At 37.7% G+C, this 17,703-nt stretch overlaps 1 protein-coding gene across 1 annotated transcript; it reads right to left on the bottom strand.

The window, feature by feature from the left end:
• Positions 1-350: 350 nt before the first annotated feature.
• On the bottom strand, positions 351-17,332 carry TXNDC9 (thioredoxin domain containing 9). Its single transcript, XM_007097796.3, has 5 exons — positions 17,153-17,332; positions 14,951-15,169; positions 6,969-7,087; positions 2,730-2,984; positions 351-497 (listed from the first exon to the last, which is right to left on the bottom strand). The coding sequence occupies exons 2-5, from the start codon at positions 15,137-15,139 to the stop codon at positions 380-382; spliced, it is 681 nt and encodes a 226-aa protein (XP_007097858.1). The 5' UTR covers positions 15,140-15,169; positions 17,153-17,332; the 3' UTR covers positions 351-379.
• Between the last annotated feature and the right edge of the window lie 371 nt (positions 17,333-17,703).

Here is a 17,703-nt window from a genome sequence, read left to right as displayed (position 1 = left end):
TACACCAGTAAATGTAATTTAACCTGTTGTATAAAGGAAATGATGCTGTGTAAGAATTAGTCCTGGAATAATTTGAATTCCTATTTCCAATCCAGTAGATTAAAAACACAATTGTGAATGGTATAAAGACCTAAGAATCATATTGTGATAAAATCAATCTCAAAAATAGAGAATCCAGACCCTTGCTGGATAATTTAAGAACTCAGTTTTCTTCAACACAAGTGCCACACAGAAAATATTAAAGATGTCTTTCAATGTGATGAAACTGTAGAATATGACCATTAGATGACCAATGTATCAAAACCAACTGAATTTAGAAAACACATCTAATTTTGAAGCAGAAATAAAAAGACAATTTACAAAGAATTATAATTAATTTCTAATCATCATCAGAGTCTGAATCATATTTCTTCCCTCGGATAGTTTTCTTTTCCAGCTTTGTGAAGTTTGTTCCAAATTTCTTTTGGCTCTGAAATGGTGGCTCCATTAAATTTCCACTAAAAATAAAGCAAATTTGAAAAGCATTTACTCTTTATAATTTTGTACAGTTGGTATGCTAACCTGCACAAAAAATTCTTTTCTTCCTAACGTGGAATAAAGTTTTCTTTAATGCTGGTGTTACAGAAGAGGTATGTTATTCACAATTATGGTTAAAAGTTTTAAACCTTATTTTGTATTACTAAGTCTCTTATATCAATGTTTTATTTTCTCTTTTAGCATTAATTACTGATTAACATCTCAGAGGATGTACCAATAGAATTTCTAACTGAAAAGCATAGAAGGAAATGAAATTGTTTTTCCATCTGTTTTGGATATGCTGAACTTGGATTAGATTCTTGTCACTGTAAGAATGACACAGAAAATGGTGCTCTATTTCTGATAGCTTGTTATGGCTGGTTTGATCCTGTTTAATATCTTATAATGTTTAGATAAACATCAAGAAAACTCATGGAATTCATTATCATTAACCTGGAATTGGTATGAAACTTCAATGATGCTTGAGAAATATATGAAATGAGAAAACAACTTCTTTCAAAAATATCTGGGAAGATGTCTGGCACCTAGATTCTGGTTTTGAAATATCATTTGCCACTGAGAGGAACCATGGTTCCCTGAAGAAACAGCCAATTCTAGGGAAAGTACTACATGAGTCCCTCTCTAAGACATCTTATTTGCACCAGAAAGCAAGTACTTAAAGAACTATTGAGACACATGGAAAAGACAAAGAAGGCTCCATAAGAGGGGCTCTCACTGACCACACTGGGGCAATCTGGGCTTCAAAGTAAATAATATTAATAACCAAATATAACCCAATGGATAAGATAAGCCACTGCCCATTCTAATATAAATAAATGAAAAAGTGAATTAATGTGTAATATGGAAAAGTTCTTCCTAAATCATCATTTGGGTTGGTAGACAACTGGTTAACCAATGCTCAGTTATTACCACCAGAAATGAAACAAACAAACCATCCTATACCTCCTGATACAATACACTGAGAAGGAATATAACATCCCTTCCATCATGTACCTATGAAAAATGCATAGTCCAAACCTAATCTTGAAACATGAGAGAAACCCAAATTGAGGGATGCTCTACAAAATAAATAACATGTACTCTTCAAAAATGTCAAAGTACTGAAAAATGACAAGTTGTTACAGGTTAATGGAACTAAAAATACACAGTAACTACACGCAACATTTTAGTATGCAGGACATTATTGGGACAAAGGTAGAATCTGAATAAGGTCTACATATTATAAAACACTTCTCATCTTAACTGCTGTACTGTGGTTATATAAGAAAAAGTCTTTATTAGAAAATACACAAGGAAATATTTAGGAGTATAGGGACGATACATCTCCAACTCCTCCTCAAATGGTTTTGAAAACAGTATTTATGTATTCAGAAAAATGATAAAGCAAATGTAAACTTTTTAAAACATGAGAATTATGGGCAAAAGGTCTATGAGAATTCTTTGTACTAGTTTCCAACTTGTTTAAAGTTTGAAATCATTTCAAAATTCATTTCAAAAAAATGTTTTACTTAGTATTAAGAAAAGTAAAACCTAAAATTCCAATGTAGGGATAATTTAGGCAGGTGTAGGGGAGATTCAGAGAAAAAGGGGGAGGAAAAAGAGGAGAAAACTTTCTACTTACTGAAAGGCACTAGGACTGTGGAATGATAATTATATAATTTTATCTGTTAATTTTGCAAACCAAAAACAGGCACAGAAGACTAGATGATATGGTTTATGGAATTAGACAAATTACTTGGAGAAGCAGACAAGGAGATGAATGAAAAATGGAAGTTGCATTTTTGATTGTTTTCAAATTGAGACTGTTCTTCATGGTAAGTCATTTAAGCTAATCACAGATACCAGATTATACATTTTATCAGATTCTACAAGACAAGAATAGCTACATTAAAAAATCTGATGTTCAATGTCATTTTGGGTTTCTAGACTAATACAAAATTAGTTCGATAAGATCTGTTAGGTTGTAAACTTTTATAGCTAGGTATACTCCAAGACTCAATTTTATCTCTAATGGATTTTGTTTTAAGATCTAATGGATTTTGTTTAAAGTAATAATGTACTTTAAGAAATACATTTTTCATTTGTGAAACTTTTTGTTTCAGAAAACTTAGCTCCATAAATGCTGACATAAAAAAACTTCTCTAAAAACATCAACTGAATATGTGAATTAAAATTGTTTTGCTAAAAGTTACCTGTAATTGAGAATATCAGAACAACCCAGCCTCCATTCTAAAGTTTCTGTGGTGAAGTCATCTGTATTTCCTAGGTCAGTAAATCCAACAACATAATCTTGTGTTTTTCCATCTTTTACCAGTGCTAGTGTGGGAATGACTTTGATACGCAGTCTCTCACAAAGGAAAGGTGCTTTTTCCACATTCAGCTTCAGAAATTTGGTCTCCAGATGTTTCTTGGATAATATTACCAAATGTCGGTCTAATATTTTACACCTGCAAACAACAGCATGTAGAAAATCAAAAGCTTAAACATACTTATTAAAAAAAATTTTTTTTTAATGTTTGTTTATTTTTGAGAGAGACAGGAGACAGGATGCAAGTGGGTTAGGGGCAGAGAGAGAGGGAGACACAGAATCTGAAGCAGGCTCCAGGTTGCAAGCTGTCAGCACAGAGCCCGATGCGGGGCTCGAACTCATGAGCTGTGAGATCACGACCTGAGCCGAAGTCGGACGCTAAACTGACTGAGCCACCTAGGTGCCCCTAAAATAAATATCATAAAGGTACATCTAATTTTATAGTTTTTCTATTTGAATATAATTTGGCAGCCAACGCATGCTTGTGTCGGATAACCTCATTTCTCTTTCATAGGTTAGCTAAATGATATAAAAGGGAGAAAAAGAATCCAGTATTCTAGAAGTCAGATGTGTCCTAATGATATTCATAAAAACAAAATATTAAATACATGCTTTAATTGTAAGTGGTTCATGAAGTTGTCATGTTCTTGGTAAGAACAAAAAATTGTCATTTATCTTTGTTTACTGGTGTCTCATACATGGAACTTGAAAGGTGACAAAACTGAACTTGACAGAACTCAGAGGAGACTTTTCAGAATCAGAAATGTATATACAGTGCCTTATTTGGAAGTCACTAAGACTGAATGGTGTCATTGAGAAAGAACTCTCCCAATTGTGCAACTTTCATTAAGAAGCATAAGGTTAAGGGGCGCCTGGGTGGCTCAGTCGGTTAAGTGTCTGACTTCGGCTCAGGTCATGATTTCAGTTTGTGAGTTCGAGTCCTGCATCGGGCTCTGTGCTGACAGCTCAGAGCCTGGAGCCTGCTTCAGATTCTGTCTCCCTCCCTCTCTGCCCTGCCCCTGCTCATGCCATCTCTCTCTCTCTCTCAAAAATAAATAAATATTAAAAAAAAAATTAAAAAAAAAGCATAAGGTTAAGGGCTATAAATATGGTCATAAGGTTCTAAAGAAATGAAAAATATCAGGAGTAACTTTTATTAAGCCACCTTCTTTTGAAAAGAAAAATGGAAATGACATTTCCTGTAAAGTTAAAATGCATTTTAAATTGGTCAATCCTCTAGGGTTCCTAAAAAAGACTACTCTTAATAATAATCTTCTTGAGCAGTAGTTCTTTTTTTTTTTCTTTTAATTTTTTTAATGTTTATTTTTGAGGCAGGAGAAGGGCAGAAAGAGATGGGGAAAGAGGATCTGAAGTGGGCTCTGTGCTGACAGTAGAGAGCCCGATGTGGGACTTGAACTCATGAGATCATGACCTGAGCCACAGTCAGACACTTAACTGACTGAGCCACCCAGGGACCCGTTGAGCAATAGTTTTTAACCACAGGTATTTATTAAAATTAACTTTTAAAACATATAGACGAACCAAAATTTTCTGGGAGTGGAGCTGGGAAACAGGCAGGTGACTCTCATGCCCCATAAATTTGAGAACTACTGCTTTAGATGATGAAGACATCAAATGTTTCATAGTTGTTATTAGCAGGCTTTCTGGGCACTTCTTGGTGTACTTATTCCTGAATTAGGATTGGGTCCAGCAAGTTTCTGGTAACCTGGATGCCTCATCACTTTACCTCTGCAAGTATCTTTTCATATATCACCCATGTAGTATAGCAATGAGACTAGTGAAAAATGGTAGGAGAGAACAAATTAATAATTAGTTTCTGAATGAAGCACAAATGAGAAATGAACCATTATATGAGAAACATGTTCTTGAAAACTTGTAGATAAATCAACTCCATGGTTTTACTGGAGTTATATGGAACCTATTTTAAATTAATCCATTTTTTTTAACCCAGAAGCAGCAATCATGGTGTAGTTAAAACAGCATTAGGCTTAAATCCTGGGTTTAAATCCTCTTCTATCATTTAGGAGATGAGTGACATTAGGTGAGTCACTTAATTTCTCCAAGTCTTGGTCTCCACACATAAAGCACTGGAATTACACCTACTTACCTGAAAGGGTCATTGTTAATGTTCCAGGATTTTACACATCAAGTATCCAGCCTACTATGTGCCAAGAACTTTGATACCTATATCAGATCTATATATAAAACATTTTGATCTTTGATTTTTCTTTTCTTTTAAAGTTTGAGAGAGAGGGAGAGACAGAGAGATCTCTGTGCTAAAAGCAGAGCCCGATGCAGGGCTCCATCTCACGAACTGTAAGATTAAGACTTGAACTGAGATCAAGAGTTGGATGCTTAACTCACTGAGTTACTCAGGCACTCTCTTTTTTTTTTTAATTTTTTTTAAAGCAATCTCTATACCCAATGTTGGACTTGAACTCAAGACACCAAGATCAAGTTAGATGCTCTACTGACTGAGCCAGCCAGGCACGCCTTATTTTTCATTTGTTTTGAAGGTAAGTACTCCTGGTATTGCATTGTTTATACCCCCATCAAATATATTTACTGAGCACCTACTATGTGTTGTCAGCCATTGCTGCTCTAAGGCTAGGAACTTGGGGAGCAGTTAACCACAATAGAGGCAAACTCTCTGCTTTCACAAACCTAACAATTTAGTGGACAAATACATCTAATAAACATCATATAATATCAATCTTAGAGAGTAATATGATATTAACACATCACCTCATCATATATGTCAGAAGTTGGCAACTTGAGAAATGTGTGCCAATGGGAGATGATAGAGTACCATGGTGGCAGAAGGTTTCTCTGATATTCTTTTCTTTCCTAATTCCTTCCCACTTTCCCTTACAGATTTCACAATCTCAACATTTTCTTTCCTTTTTATTACCTTAGTCCACAGATCCCAGGTAATCAATCCATGAAAAATGTTAATTAATAACTAAGTTACTGGGTGGTGAGTTTAAGACAAGGGCTGGGTGGGTTACTGAAATGAGGGAAGAGGGCAGGGCTGAGACAACAGTGAATGATGGAGACTCTACACTGGAGTGTATATCTGTCTGAGGGAGGCAGCTGATCTTCAGTATTAGCACACTGCTTTCATACTGAATTCTAGGTTTGCTATTAAGTTAATTCGATTTTTTTAAAATTCTGAAATCTGGATTAAAAAAACTGTACCTCTCAATTTCTAAAAGTTGGCAACTAATCAAATTTTGGGGTTAAAAGAAAGAAAGGCATCAGTCCTCTCAGTTAAGATATAATCTCTTCTAGGGGTATTTTCATTGTACAAGGACTCTGCCTCCATAGAGAGGCTTGCAGACCTGGCCTCTCTAACATAAATCACTTTCCTCTGCTTTCGGCCAAGGCTGGCAGTCCCAGCGATGCTTCTAGTGAAAGGCTTGGCCAAACCATTGTCTCCCCATGAGTTGCTAGCTGAGGAGTGAATTCAAAGCTGGTGTTCAAAGGTTGGCCCCCACTCCCCACATCACACCTGTATCATAACAGCACCAAAATAAATAACTAAATAAATAATTCTTGTGTTGACAAAAAGAAAATTTACATGTATGTTTCTTAGATGTTTTTAAAGTTATCTAGTGGAAATATAATTCAGAAAATAGCTAGTTCTGTGGAAATAATCTTGAATTTCAATAATGTTCATTTATACTTTTTTGTATCACAGGTTTTACATTAATCTTCAAAATAACAACTGTTTAATGGAGATTTGTACACAAGTACAAAGAACTTAAGAAGCAGTTCCTCTTATTTTTCTTAATTTCTCTATTATGTTAGTAGTATATCTCTATTCAAAGATCTCATCATATTTTTAAAAACTCACTTGGGGCACCTAGGTGATCAGTCAGTTGAGTGTCCAACTTCAGCTTAGGTCATGATCTCACAGTTCGTGAGCTCAAGCCCTGCATTGGGCTCGCTGCTATCAGTGCAGTCTGCTTCGGATCCTCTGTGCCCCTCTCTCTTGCTCTCCCCACCCTCCACTTGCGTTCACTCTCCCTCAAAAATAAACAAACATTAACAAAAATAAATAAATAAAATTTTAAAAAGTCACTGATGGAAACAAAGTTACCTGAACGTGGAGTCCCTGTAGAAATGGCAAACCACTTTTTTACTCTCCTTGACTTCCTGAAAAAAGTCTCTCTCACTAGGTATTTCTCTGTATTCTCCATGTCCTTTTGAAAGCCATTCCTAATTTGGAGAAAAGGGAAATATTACACACTTGAAATATCTCTTCCAGTACCACTTCACATTTTGGGTCTAAATCACTGTAATATTCTGTAATGAAGTTGATTTTATCTTGTAGAAGGAAATGAATTCCTCTTAGTGATTTACTTTCCTATGTTTCCAGTGTCAGCGCAAACACAGTCTGTGGGCAATGATTATCTTTCAGCATGCTTTGTGTTTAAAACAATCGTCTGTCTTGGTACCTTCACACAAATGTTTTGTTAGAACTTCAAAAATAAAAATTTAGACTCAAGAGACATAAGGGTGCCTGGGTAGCTCAGTCAATTGAGTGTCCAACTCCTGATTTCGACTCAAGTCATGATTCCAGTGTCATGGGATTGAGCCCCTTGATCCATGCTCAGTGTGGAGCCTGCTTCTCTCTTTCACTCTGCCCCCTCTTACCCCTCCCCCACTCATGCTCACTTTCTAAAATAAATAAAATGAAAAGAAAGTAAATATCCATTTAATTTCGCTGCACTCAAACTACTAAAATCAGAAGCATTAGATCCAAGTTACTGCAAAGCTTTGAAAAATAATGCTCATGAGATAAAGCTACTTGGTCTTTGTAGGGGAGGGGAAGACCCAGGCAGTGGTTATTGCAGCTTTGCAGCTTAGGAGCCCTGTGGGCTCAGAGAGGCAGGAACCACTTCTATACTGGTCACCAATGGGTAGTATACTAGATAGAAAAAGTTGTCTTCTCATATGGTGTCCAGAAACAATACAGCACTCACAAGTCATCTAATCCAACTTCTTGACCCAACATATCAACCCTTATCAACCATGCCTGACAGACCTTTTTGTTTCTCAAGCTTCCTGCCACAGGAAAGATTCATCATCTCAACTGGTAGCTTGCTTCCTTTTTGAGGCAACTGATTTTTACAAAAAGGACCACTGGGCATGCAGGCAGAAGGTATGGGCTTAAATAATTGTTCTACCATTTATTAGTCTAAGAATTCTAATTAACCTTTTTGAGTCTCCATTTCCTTATTTGTAAAGTGGAGATCACAAAGCAACTGTCTCACTAAGTTGTGAAAATAAGACCATCAACATGAAAATAACTGCAATAGTGTTTGGCACATGTCCTTAAAAAGCATCTGCATTTATACTTTTAGAAGGGTTTTCTCACCCTGAACTACAGTATAACTGTAACTTTGGTCTGTGAGTCCCAGCTTGGACAGAAGATTAGAGAGAAAAGTTGTTATCTTTCACATGTCAGCCCTTCAGATGTCCTATCTCACCTATGTCTTTTCTTTTCTACCTCCCCCTTCATTTCCTTTTGGCTGTTTCTCAGATGAAATGATCTCTACATTTCTTACTCTTCTAGTTATCCTCCTCTGATCAGAGACTAATTCCTCCTCATCTTTTTAAAAAGTGGCAGAGGTGTGAATAGAGCCCTCCAGAAGTGGTCTGCCTAGAAAAGGGGCACGAGTGCCATCTCTTTTCTTCTCCTGGACTTAAGCTAATACAGACAGCATTAATAGTTTTGGTTTCCATTTCACATTGACTAATGCTGAGCTAACACTCACAGGAGGCCCTGGTGTTTTCTCCTTATGTGATATTTCTTTGGTAAGCTTCTTTTAAAAAAAATTTTTTTTAGTGGTGCCTGGATAGCTCAGTTGGTTAAGCATCTGACTTCAGCTCAGGTCATGATTTCACAGTTCGTGAGTTGGAGCTCCGCATCATGGTCTGTGCTATCAGCATGAAGCCTGCTTCGGATCTTCTATTCCTCTCTCTCTCTCTGTCCCTCCCCTGATTGTGCATGTGCACATGCACTCTCTCTCTAAAACATTTAAAATAAATAAATGAAAATTTAAAAAAACATTTTTTTGATAGAGCATGCACACCCCTGCACAAGCGGGGGAGGGACAGGAAGGGAGAGAGAGAATCTTAAGCAGACTCCATGCTCAGCACAGATCCCGACACAAGGCTCTATCTCACAACTGTGAGATCATGACCTGAGCTGAAATTAAGAGTTGGAGACTTAACTGCCTGAGTCACTCAGGCACCCCCAATCAGGCTTCTATAAACAATTTAAACTCTCAAATACAATTCCTTAATAGCGTGTCACATTTCATGATTTTTCTTAACTGACCAATAACATGTGCCCTTAAAAAAAGAATATTTTTTAAAAAGCTCTTTTTATTGGGGTGCCTGGGTGGCTCAGTTAGTTAAGCATCTGACTTTGGCTCAGGTCATGATCTCATGGTTTGTGAGTTCAAGCCCCCTATCGGGCTCTGAGCTGTCAGCACAGCTTTGGATTCTGTGTCTCCCTCTCTCTCTGCCCCTCCCCTGCTTACCCTCTGTCTCTGTCTCTCAAAAATGAGTAAACATTAAAAAAAAAATTTTTTTTTAAAAGCTCTTTTTATTATTAATTCCCATGTGTTTAACCAATAGGCCAAAGACCTGAACCTGTCCAAGTTCTTAAGAGGGAGGCAAGCCCACTCTGAACCTCTACCAACACATGGCATCTCTCCCAAGACACTCAGCACACCCCTGTGCTCTTAGCATAGTTTCTTTCACAGAGCATGTGCTCCCCAAGTATCTGCTGAATGGAATCAAGCAGGATGGGCACAGATCACGGTGCAGGCTGAGCCTACCCAAGGGCTGGCAGCGGGCAGCATTTTGCTCTCACTTAGTGGCTAAAACCCAAGCCTTTGGATGGGCTCTTCCTATTTCTCACCTGTCCTTTTCACCACCCAACTCATATGTCACTAGCTGTCATAACAGTAGGAGGGTGCTTGGCTGACTGAGGAATATTGATTCACGTAGGCCTATTAAGTGCTTATGTCACTGCTTATACTGATTTCCTGATACTCACATAGATCAGTAAATCAAAATTACTATGCAATCTATATTACTCTTTGAAAAAGAGTATCTATAAAATCTATTAAGGCTTCTTATCTACTTCCTTAGGAAGCATTTTAATAAAAAAGATTAAAATGCAATGAAAGCTCTAAAATAAGACCCTCTCAGTTATCCTATGATAAATTGAGATCCTATCACGCACACTTTCAGACCACAATGCTATGAAACTTGAAATCAACCATAGGAAAAAGTCTGGAAAACCTCCAAAAGCATGGAAGTTAAAGAACACCCTACTAAAGAATGAATGGGTCAACCAGGTAATTGGAGAAGAAATGAAAGAATATATGGAAACAAATGAAAATGAAAATACAACAATCCAAACATTCTGGGATGAAGCGAAGGCAGTCCTGAGAGGAAAATACATTGCAATCCAGGCCTATCTCAAGAAACAAGAAAAATCCCAAATACAGAATCTAACAGCATACCTAAAGCAAATAGAAGCAGAGCAGCAAAGACACCCCAAACCCAGCAGAAGAAGAGAAATAATAAAGATCAGAGCATAAACAAACAATATAGAATCTAAAAAAACTGTAGAGAAGATCAATGAAACCAAGAGTTGGTTTTTCAAAAAAATAAAATTGATAAACTTCTAGCCAGGCTTCTCAAAAAGAAAAGGGAGATGACCCAAAGGGAGATGACAACCAATCCCTCAGAAATACAAGCAATTATCAGGGAATACTATGAAAAATTATATGCCAAAAAACTGGACAACCTGGAAGAAATGGACAAATTCCTAAGCACCCACCCACTTCCAAAACTCAAACAGGAAGAAATAGAAAACTTGAACAGACCATAACCAGCAAAGAAATTGAATCAGTTATCAAAAATCTCCCAACAAATAAGAATCCAGGACCAGATGGCTTCCCTGGGGAATTCTACCAGTCATTTAAAGCAGAGATAATACCTATCCTTCTCAAGCTGTTCCAAAAAATAGAAAGGAACGGAAAACTTCCAGAAACATTCTTTGAAGCCAGCATTACTTTGATTCCCAAACCAGACAGAGACCCAGTAAAAAAACAGAACTACAGGCCAATATCCCTGATAAATATGGATGCAAAAATTCTCAATAAAATACTAGCAAATCAAATTCAACAGCATATAAAAATAATTATTCACCATGATCAAGTGGGATTCATTCCTGGGATGCAGGGCTGGTTCAACAATCGCAAATCAATCAACGTGATACATCACATTACTAAAAGAAAAGATAAGAACCATATGATCCTGTCAATCGATGCAGAAAAGGCCTTTGACAAAATTCAGCAACCTTTCTTAATAAAAACCTTCGAGAAAGTCGGGGTAGAAGGAACACACTTAAACATCATAAAAGCCATTTATGAAAAACCCACAGCTAATATCATCCTCAATGGGGAAAAACTGAGAGCTTTCCCCTGAGAAACACAACAGAGATGTCCACTCTTACTGCTGTTGTTTAACATAGCGTTGGAAGTCCTAGCATCAGCAATCAGACAACAAAAGGAAATCAAAGGCATCAAAACTGGCAAAGATGAAGTCAAGCTTTCACTTTTTGCAAATGACATGATATTATACATGGAAAACCTGATAGACTCCACCAAAAGTCTGCTAGAACTGGTACATGAATTCAGCAAAGTCACAGGATACAAAATTAATGTACAGAAATCAGTTGTATTCTTATACACTAATAATGAAGCAACAGAAAAACAAATAAAGAAACTGATCCCATTCACAATTGCACCAAGAAGCATAAAATACCTAGGAATAAATCTAACCAAAGATGTAATAGATCTGTATGCTGAAAACTATAGAAAGCTTATGAAGGAAATTGAAGAAGATACAAAGAAATGGAAAAACATTCCATGCTCATGGATTGGAAGAATAAATATTGTTAAAATGTCAATGCCACCCAAAGCAATCTACAATCAATCATTCAATGCAATCCCAATCAAAATTGCACCAGCATTCTTCTCGAAGCTAGAACAAGCATTCCTAAAATTTGTATGGAACCACAAAAGACCCCGAATAGCCAAAGTAATATTGAAGAAGACCAAAGCAGGAGGCATCACAATCCCAGACTAGTCTCTACTACAAAGCTGTAATCATCAAGACAGCATGGTATTGGCACAAAAACAGACACATAGACAAAAGGAACAGAACAGAGAACCCAGAATTGGACCCACAAAAGTATGGCCAACTAATCTTTGACAAAGCAGGAAAGAATATCCAGTGGAAAACAGTCTTTTTTTTTTTTTTTTAAGTTTTTTTAAAGTTTATTTATTTTTGGGACAGAGAGAGACAGAGCATGAATGGGGGAGGGGCAGAGAGAGAGAGGGAGACACAGAATCGGAAGCAGGCTCCAGGCTCTGAGCCATCAGCCCAGAGCCCGATGCGGAGATCGAACTCACGAACCGCGAGATCGTGACCTGAGCCGAAGTCGGACGCTCAACTGACTGAGCCACCCAGGCGCCCCGGAAAACAGTCTTTTAACAAATGGTGCTGGGAGATCTGGACACCAACATGCAGAAGAATGAAACTAGACCACTTTCTTATACCATTCATAAAAATAAACTGAAAATGGATAAAGGACCTGAATGTGAGACAGGAAACCATCAAAACCCTAGAGGAGAAAGAAGGAAAAAAACCCTCTCTGACCTCAGCCGCAGCAATTTCTTACTTGACACATCTCCAAAGGCAAGGGAATTAAAAGCAAGACTGAACTATTGGGACCTCATGAAGATAAAAAGCTTCTGCACAGCAAAGGAAACAATTAACAAAGCTAAAAGGCAACCAACGGAATGGGAAAAGATATTTGCAAATGACAAATCAGACAAAAGGCTAGTATCCAAAATCTATAAAGAGCTCACCAAACTCCACACCCGAAAAACAACTAATCCAGTGAAGAAATGGGCAGAAAACATGAACAGACACTTCTCTAAAGAAGACATCCAGATATCCAACAGGGACATGAAAAGATGCTCAATGTCACTCCTCATCAGGGAAACAAATCAAAACCACACTGAGGTATCACCTCATGCCAGTCAGAGTGGCTAAAATGAACAAATCAGGAGACTACAGATGCTGGAGAGGATGTGGAGAAATGGGCACCCTCTTGCACTGTTGGTGGGAATGTAAACTGGTGCAGCCACTCTGGAAAACAGTGTGGAATTTCCTCAAAAAATTAAAAATAGATCTACTTTATGACCCAGCAATAGCACTGCTAGGAATTTACCCAAGGGATACAGGAGTGCTAATGCGTAGGGGCACCTGTACCCCCAATGTTTACAGCAGCACTTTCAACAATACCCAAATTATGGAAAGAGCCTAAATGTCCATCAACTGATGAACGGATAAAGAAATGTGGTTTGTATACACAATGGAATACTACTTGGCAATGAGAAAGAATGAAATATGGCCTTTTGTAGCAACGTGGTTGGAACTGGAGAGTGTTATGCTAAGTGAAGTAAGTCATACAGAGAAAGACAGATACTATATGTTTTCACTCTTATGTGGATCCTGAGAAACTTAACAGAAGACCATGGGGGAGGGGAAGGGGAAAAAAAAAAAAGGGTTAGAGAGGGAGGGAGCCAAAACATAAGAGACTCTTAAAAACTGAGAACAAACTGAGGGTTGATGGGGGGTGGGAGGGAGTGGAGGGTGGGTGAGGGGTATTGAGGAGGGCACCTATTGGGATGAGCACTGGGTGTTGTATGGAAACCAATCTGACAATAAATTTCATATTAAAAAAAAAGATTAAATGCAGTGAAAGCTCTAAAATAAGACCCTCTCACTTATTCTATGACAAATTCATTTTAAATTGATTTGCATATTAATTAAAAAATCCATAAAGGCTGCATGCCTGAGATGATTTTTAATGATACTCAAAATATTGTTTTTAACTGCTGACAATTTCATTTAAGCCATTATGTATATTCCTCACTGCAAATCAGGTAGATTCAGTCTTTGTAGAAAAACATCCTGGTTATGACAACTTTTGTTAGTTGAACATTAGCAATTAGTAGTGTTATTTACCTGTTGTCATGAAAAAGAGGAATGTGTAGCAGAATCTCATCATGTATTACCTGAGATAATGATTAGCATTATATTAAAGTCTCCTGGTTTCAAATCCACATACATATACACACACCCTATTGTAGAAAACTCAAAATATAAAACTAGAAACTCAGTCACATTATAGAAGATTCCTTTTGTAGCAACTCTTCTAAATTGTGAGGGGATAAACATTATCAAAGAGATGCTGTAGCAGCACAAACAAAACTCACTGTTTCTCTAGAAAATTTAAAGCTCATGTTTTAGTCATAGCCAACTGAAGAGCAACCAGAATTGGTAATAATCTATTTCAATGTAAAGCAATGTAAACATTTTCAATCCAAATTAAATTTACGGATTTAACCCAATTTGTTTTGACCAGAGTCTACAAGTTGGTTTCACACTCACACTCTAAAGAGACCAACAAGGATAGCGTTGTGGCCACCCTTCTTTGTGACCCAATATGCATTCTTTTGAATAAATAAGTCATGTATTTGTTACACTGGCAAAGCCTGAAAATTTCTTCAATGTAAATTGCCTTACAGCTCTTACCTCACTTACACTGATCACAACTGAAGTATAACTGGCTTTACAACTACCCAAAAGGGGAATGAATGACTGGCTCCTTGTACTCCCAGTGTTCTTCCTAGTTTACTTCCTCCTCACCCAATAAATCTGAGCTCAAAAAATGACCTTGGACACATGTTTCTTTTACTTGACTGAGGATTAATATGCTGAGTAGGCTAATTTTTAACGTCTCTTTAAAACTAATTTTTTCCCAGAAAATTGTTAACAGTGATCATACTTTGAAGTTAACCCCCAAAAATAAAAACCTTAAAAATGAGGCCTGAAATGTAACTACTGCAGCACATATATATATAAGTTGTTAGGAGCATACTGTTAAAGTAATTTCAGAAAGCAGGGCAGAGAGGTTACTTGTTTCTGCTGTTGAGCTTTCCTTAGTGCCTCAAGTCTCTTTTCTTTGAGGCGTTCCAATTCATCCTCATCCATCTGATCCAGTTTCTGAATTTCAGAATCCAAATGTTCTTCCACTAGTTTGGTAGTCTGAAGCAATTGATTCTCCAGGACTTTTGAAAACATGTCAACAGATGTATTAGCTTCCATTCTTCTAAATGGTACAGTTTAGTCTTGGTGCTAGGGAGAAAGTTTGCAAAGTTGTGAGAAAAAAAAAAAAAAAAAAAGACAAAGTTTCCTCTCCCATTTTCAAAACTTCTAGCAAGTGTAAAATTTGTAGTCTACAAAGTGTTCTGACAACCCGGCATTTCATGTTACATTTAAACATTTTTACTTAAATGCTTTTAAATTGAACTTTCAATAGGTTATAGTCAAACCACTCAAAAACTACTTACAGCAAAGTTTAGGTGCTTCTGATTTACATTGTTTCACTACAATAAAGCAAAGACAAGTCTTTAAGACCAGAGAGAAATGGGTAGTTGGGAGTTATACCTAGTGACATATATTGACAGGGTTTTTTTGTTGTTGTTGTTGTTTTTAAACCAGAAGAAAAGAGAAAGCAGAAATGACTGTGAATAACAGTAAAGTTTAACTGTACTAAGGTTTTACACTTACATATACAAAACAAACTTTGCTTCAATACAGAGTGGAGTTGAGCCAAAGATATAGAGAGCCAAAGGTCTCTACATAAATGATTTTTATTTAATCCCTGAGAAAGCACATTACAATTTATGTAAAGAACAGTGCTTGGTGTTCTCTAAACTTTAGTTTTCGCTGCTATTCGCCTATAATCTAACAAACTCTATGAGGCTACAAAGATACTGGTGTTAACCTACTGACAGTGTTCTTAACTTTGATGTAAAACAGTATCACAACAAATATTAAAAATATTGATTTTCCCATCACTCCTTAATGTAAAATAGGAGTTTAAAAACAAAATCTAATCCAGATAGGAAAGGAAGCTCTATCTCAAGTACACATTTTAAACAATGTAGTATTTTCTGCCGGCAACAATCAGATGTAAATTTTAGGTGTATCCCTGGGTTATTACTACAGAAATATAATTTATAATTTGCCTATCAAAGCAGAAAGATGTTGAATCCCAATTAACTATGACACAGTTGAAAATACTACTGAAGAACCTTAAAACATCTTAATAAACCATGAACTCACTGATCCCCTTACTTATATATACAGCCTAGCCCACACAAACCGTCTAAACTGCTGAACTGGAAAGAAGTAATAATCTTCTTGCAAACTTCACTTTTGATTCATCTTTCTTCACAGGAAAAGCAGTTGAAAAGCACACTTGATTTCATCCCAGAATTAGCAGGGCTAACTGCTCAAAAAATGTGTTAATACTGAATGAATATGTGCCTAGTTTCTGGTCAAATTATCATTAAGTTTCAAAGGTATTTGAGTTTTAAAAACCAAACTGTAAGTGCCTCATAAATGCTATAAACTTTCAAGGAGCGGCATTTCGAATATGGTAAAATAATTTCACACTCCCTACCTCCAAAGAAAAATGTCAGTAAGATTGTTTCCTTTAGGGTTGTGGCCGGATAAGAAGAAAATTGGTTATTAAGAGACTGACCTACATGTCAGAACCTGTTTTTATTAGAGGTATAGAAAATGCTTATTCCTAGAGTTTTATAAGATGAATTCAGAATTTAATTCTGGAATAATTGGGAACAGAAGTGATTAATAAAAGCTGTTCAGGGGACAGGTGGCGGTGGTCACCGCATTTACAAAAGGGAAAGAAAGGAGGGGGTGTAGCGGTTCTGATAACTTTTCATTCTTCAAACCACAAACCTCTGACTCTTTTTCAGTTCATCGAGAATGGTGGGAAGGGGCTTGTCTGACCTCAAATTACCTGTTTCTTTGACTCTCTTCCATGCACCCGCCAGAACAACCTTAAATGCTCCCCAGGCACCTTCCCAAAAGCATCCTCGCCACTCCCTGAGCCCCCAGGAACAGATGAAGGCCGAGTTCAAGTGGCCGCGAGTTCCACACCTCCCGGGGCGCATGCGCCAAAGCCGCCTCCACCTCACTGACACCGACATCTAGGCAGCGCCCATCCCCCGCCCTGGCCGGATGTTGAGTGAAGTGTCCATCAGCACCGGGAGGCGGTGGCCGGCTTTTTCTCACCATCCGCTGCCTCACCTGAGCTCTCGGGAATACCTGAGAAGTGAGGAACCAGTCGCTCCAGAAAGGCAGTCCACTGTGCCTTCACCCTCACAGCAGCTGCCGGTAGCTGCGAACCGGCCGTCACTTCCGCCTCCTCTTTAGCTGCGGCCCTCCCGCGACACAACCTGCGACACTCAAGGAAGTTGGGCGGGGGAGGAGGGCGTGCGTGCGGTGAGCGCTTCTGCGCGTGCGCATCTCCCATTTCTCCACCCCCAGGTTTCCGATTACTAGCCTCCTTCGGAGTAAACGGCCCACGGAGGAGGGAGCAAAGTACGCTGGAAGTTGTAGTTTATAAGTGCTCAACCTCGCCTTGTCGGACTTTCTTAGGCTCTGAGCCTTAGGACACGTAATGTTACATCAGAAACGAGACAGCTATGGTCTTGCTCCAGGGTGACACTCCAACTTCCCTTGCATTGTGTTTAATGAACACATTTTTTTAAAAAAAGTTGAGGTATAACTCAAATTATTGTTGCACTACATGGTAACTAACTTGGATGTAAATTTTTAAAAAAAGTTGAGGTATAACT

The sequence above is a fragment of the Panthera tigris genome, chromosome A3, assembly GCF_018350195.1.
Source record: "Panthera tigris isolate Pti1 chromosome A3, P.tigris_Pti1_mat1.1, whole genome shotgun sequence".
NCBI lineage: Eukaryota > Metazoa > Chordata > Mammalia > Carnivora > Felidae > Panthera > Panthera tigris.
This window is presented reverse-complemented; position numbering and strand designations above follow the sequence as displayed.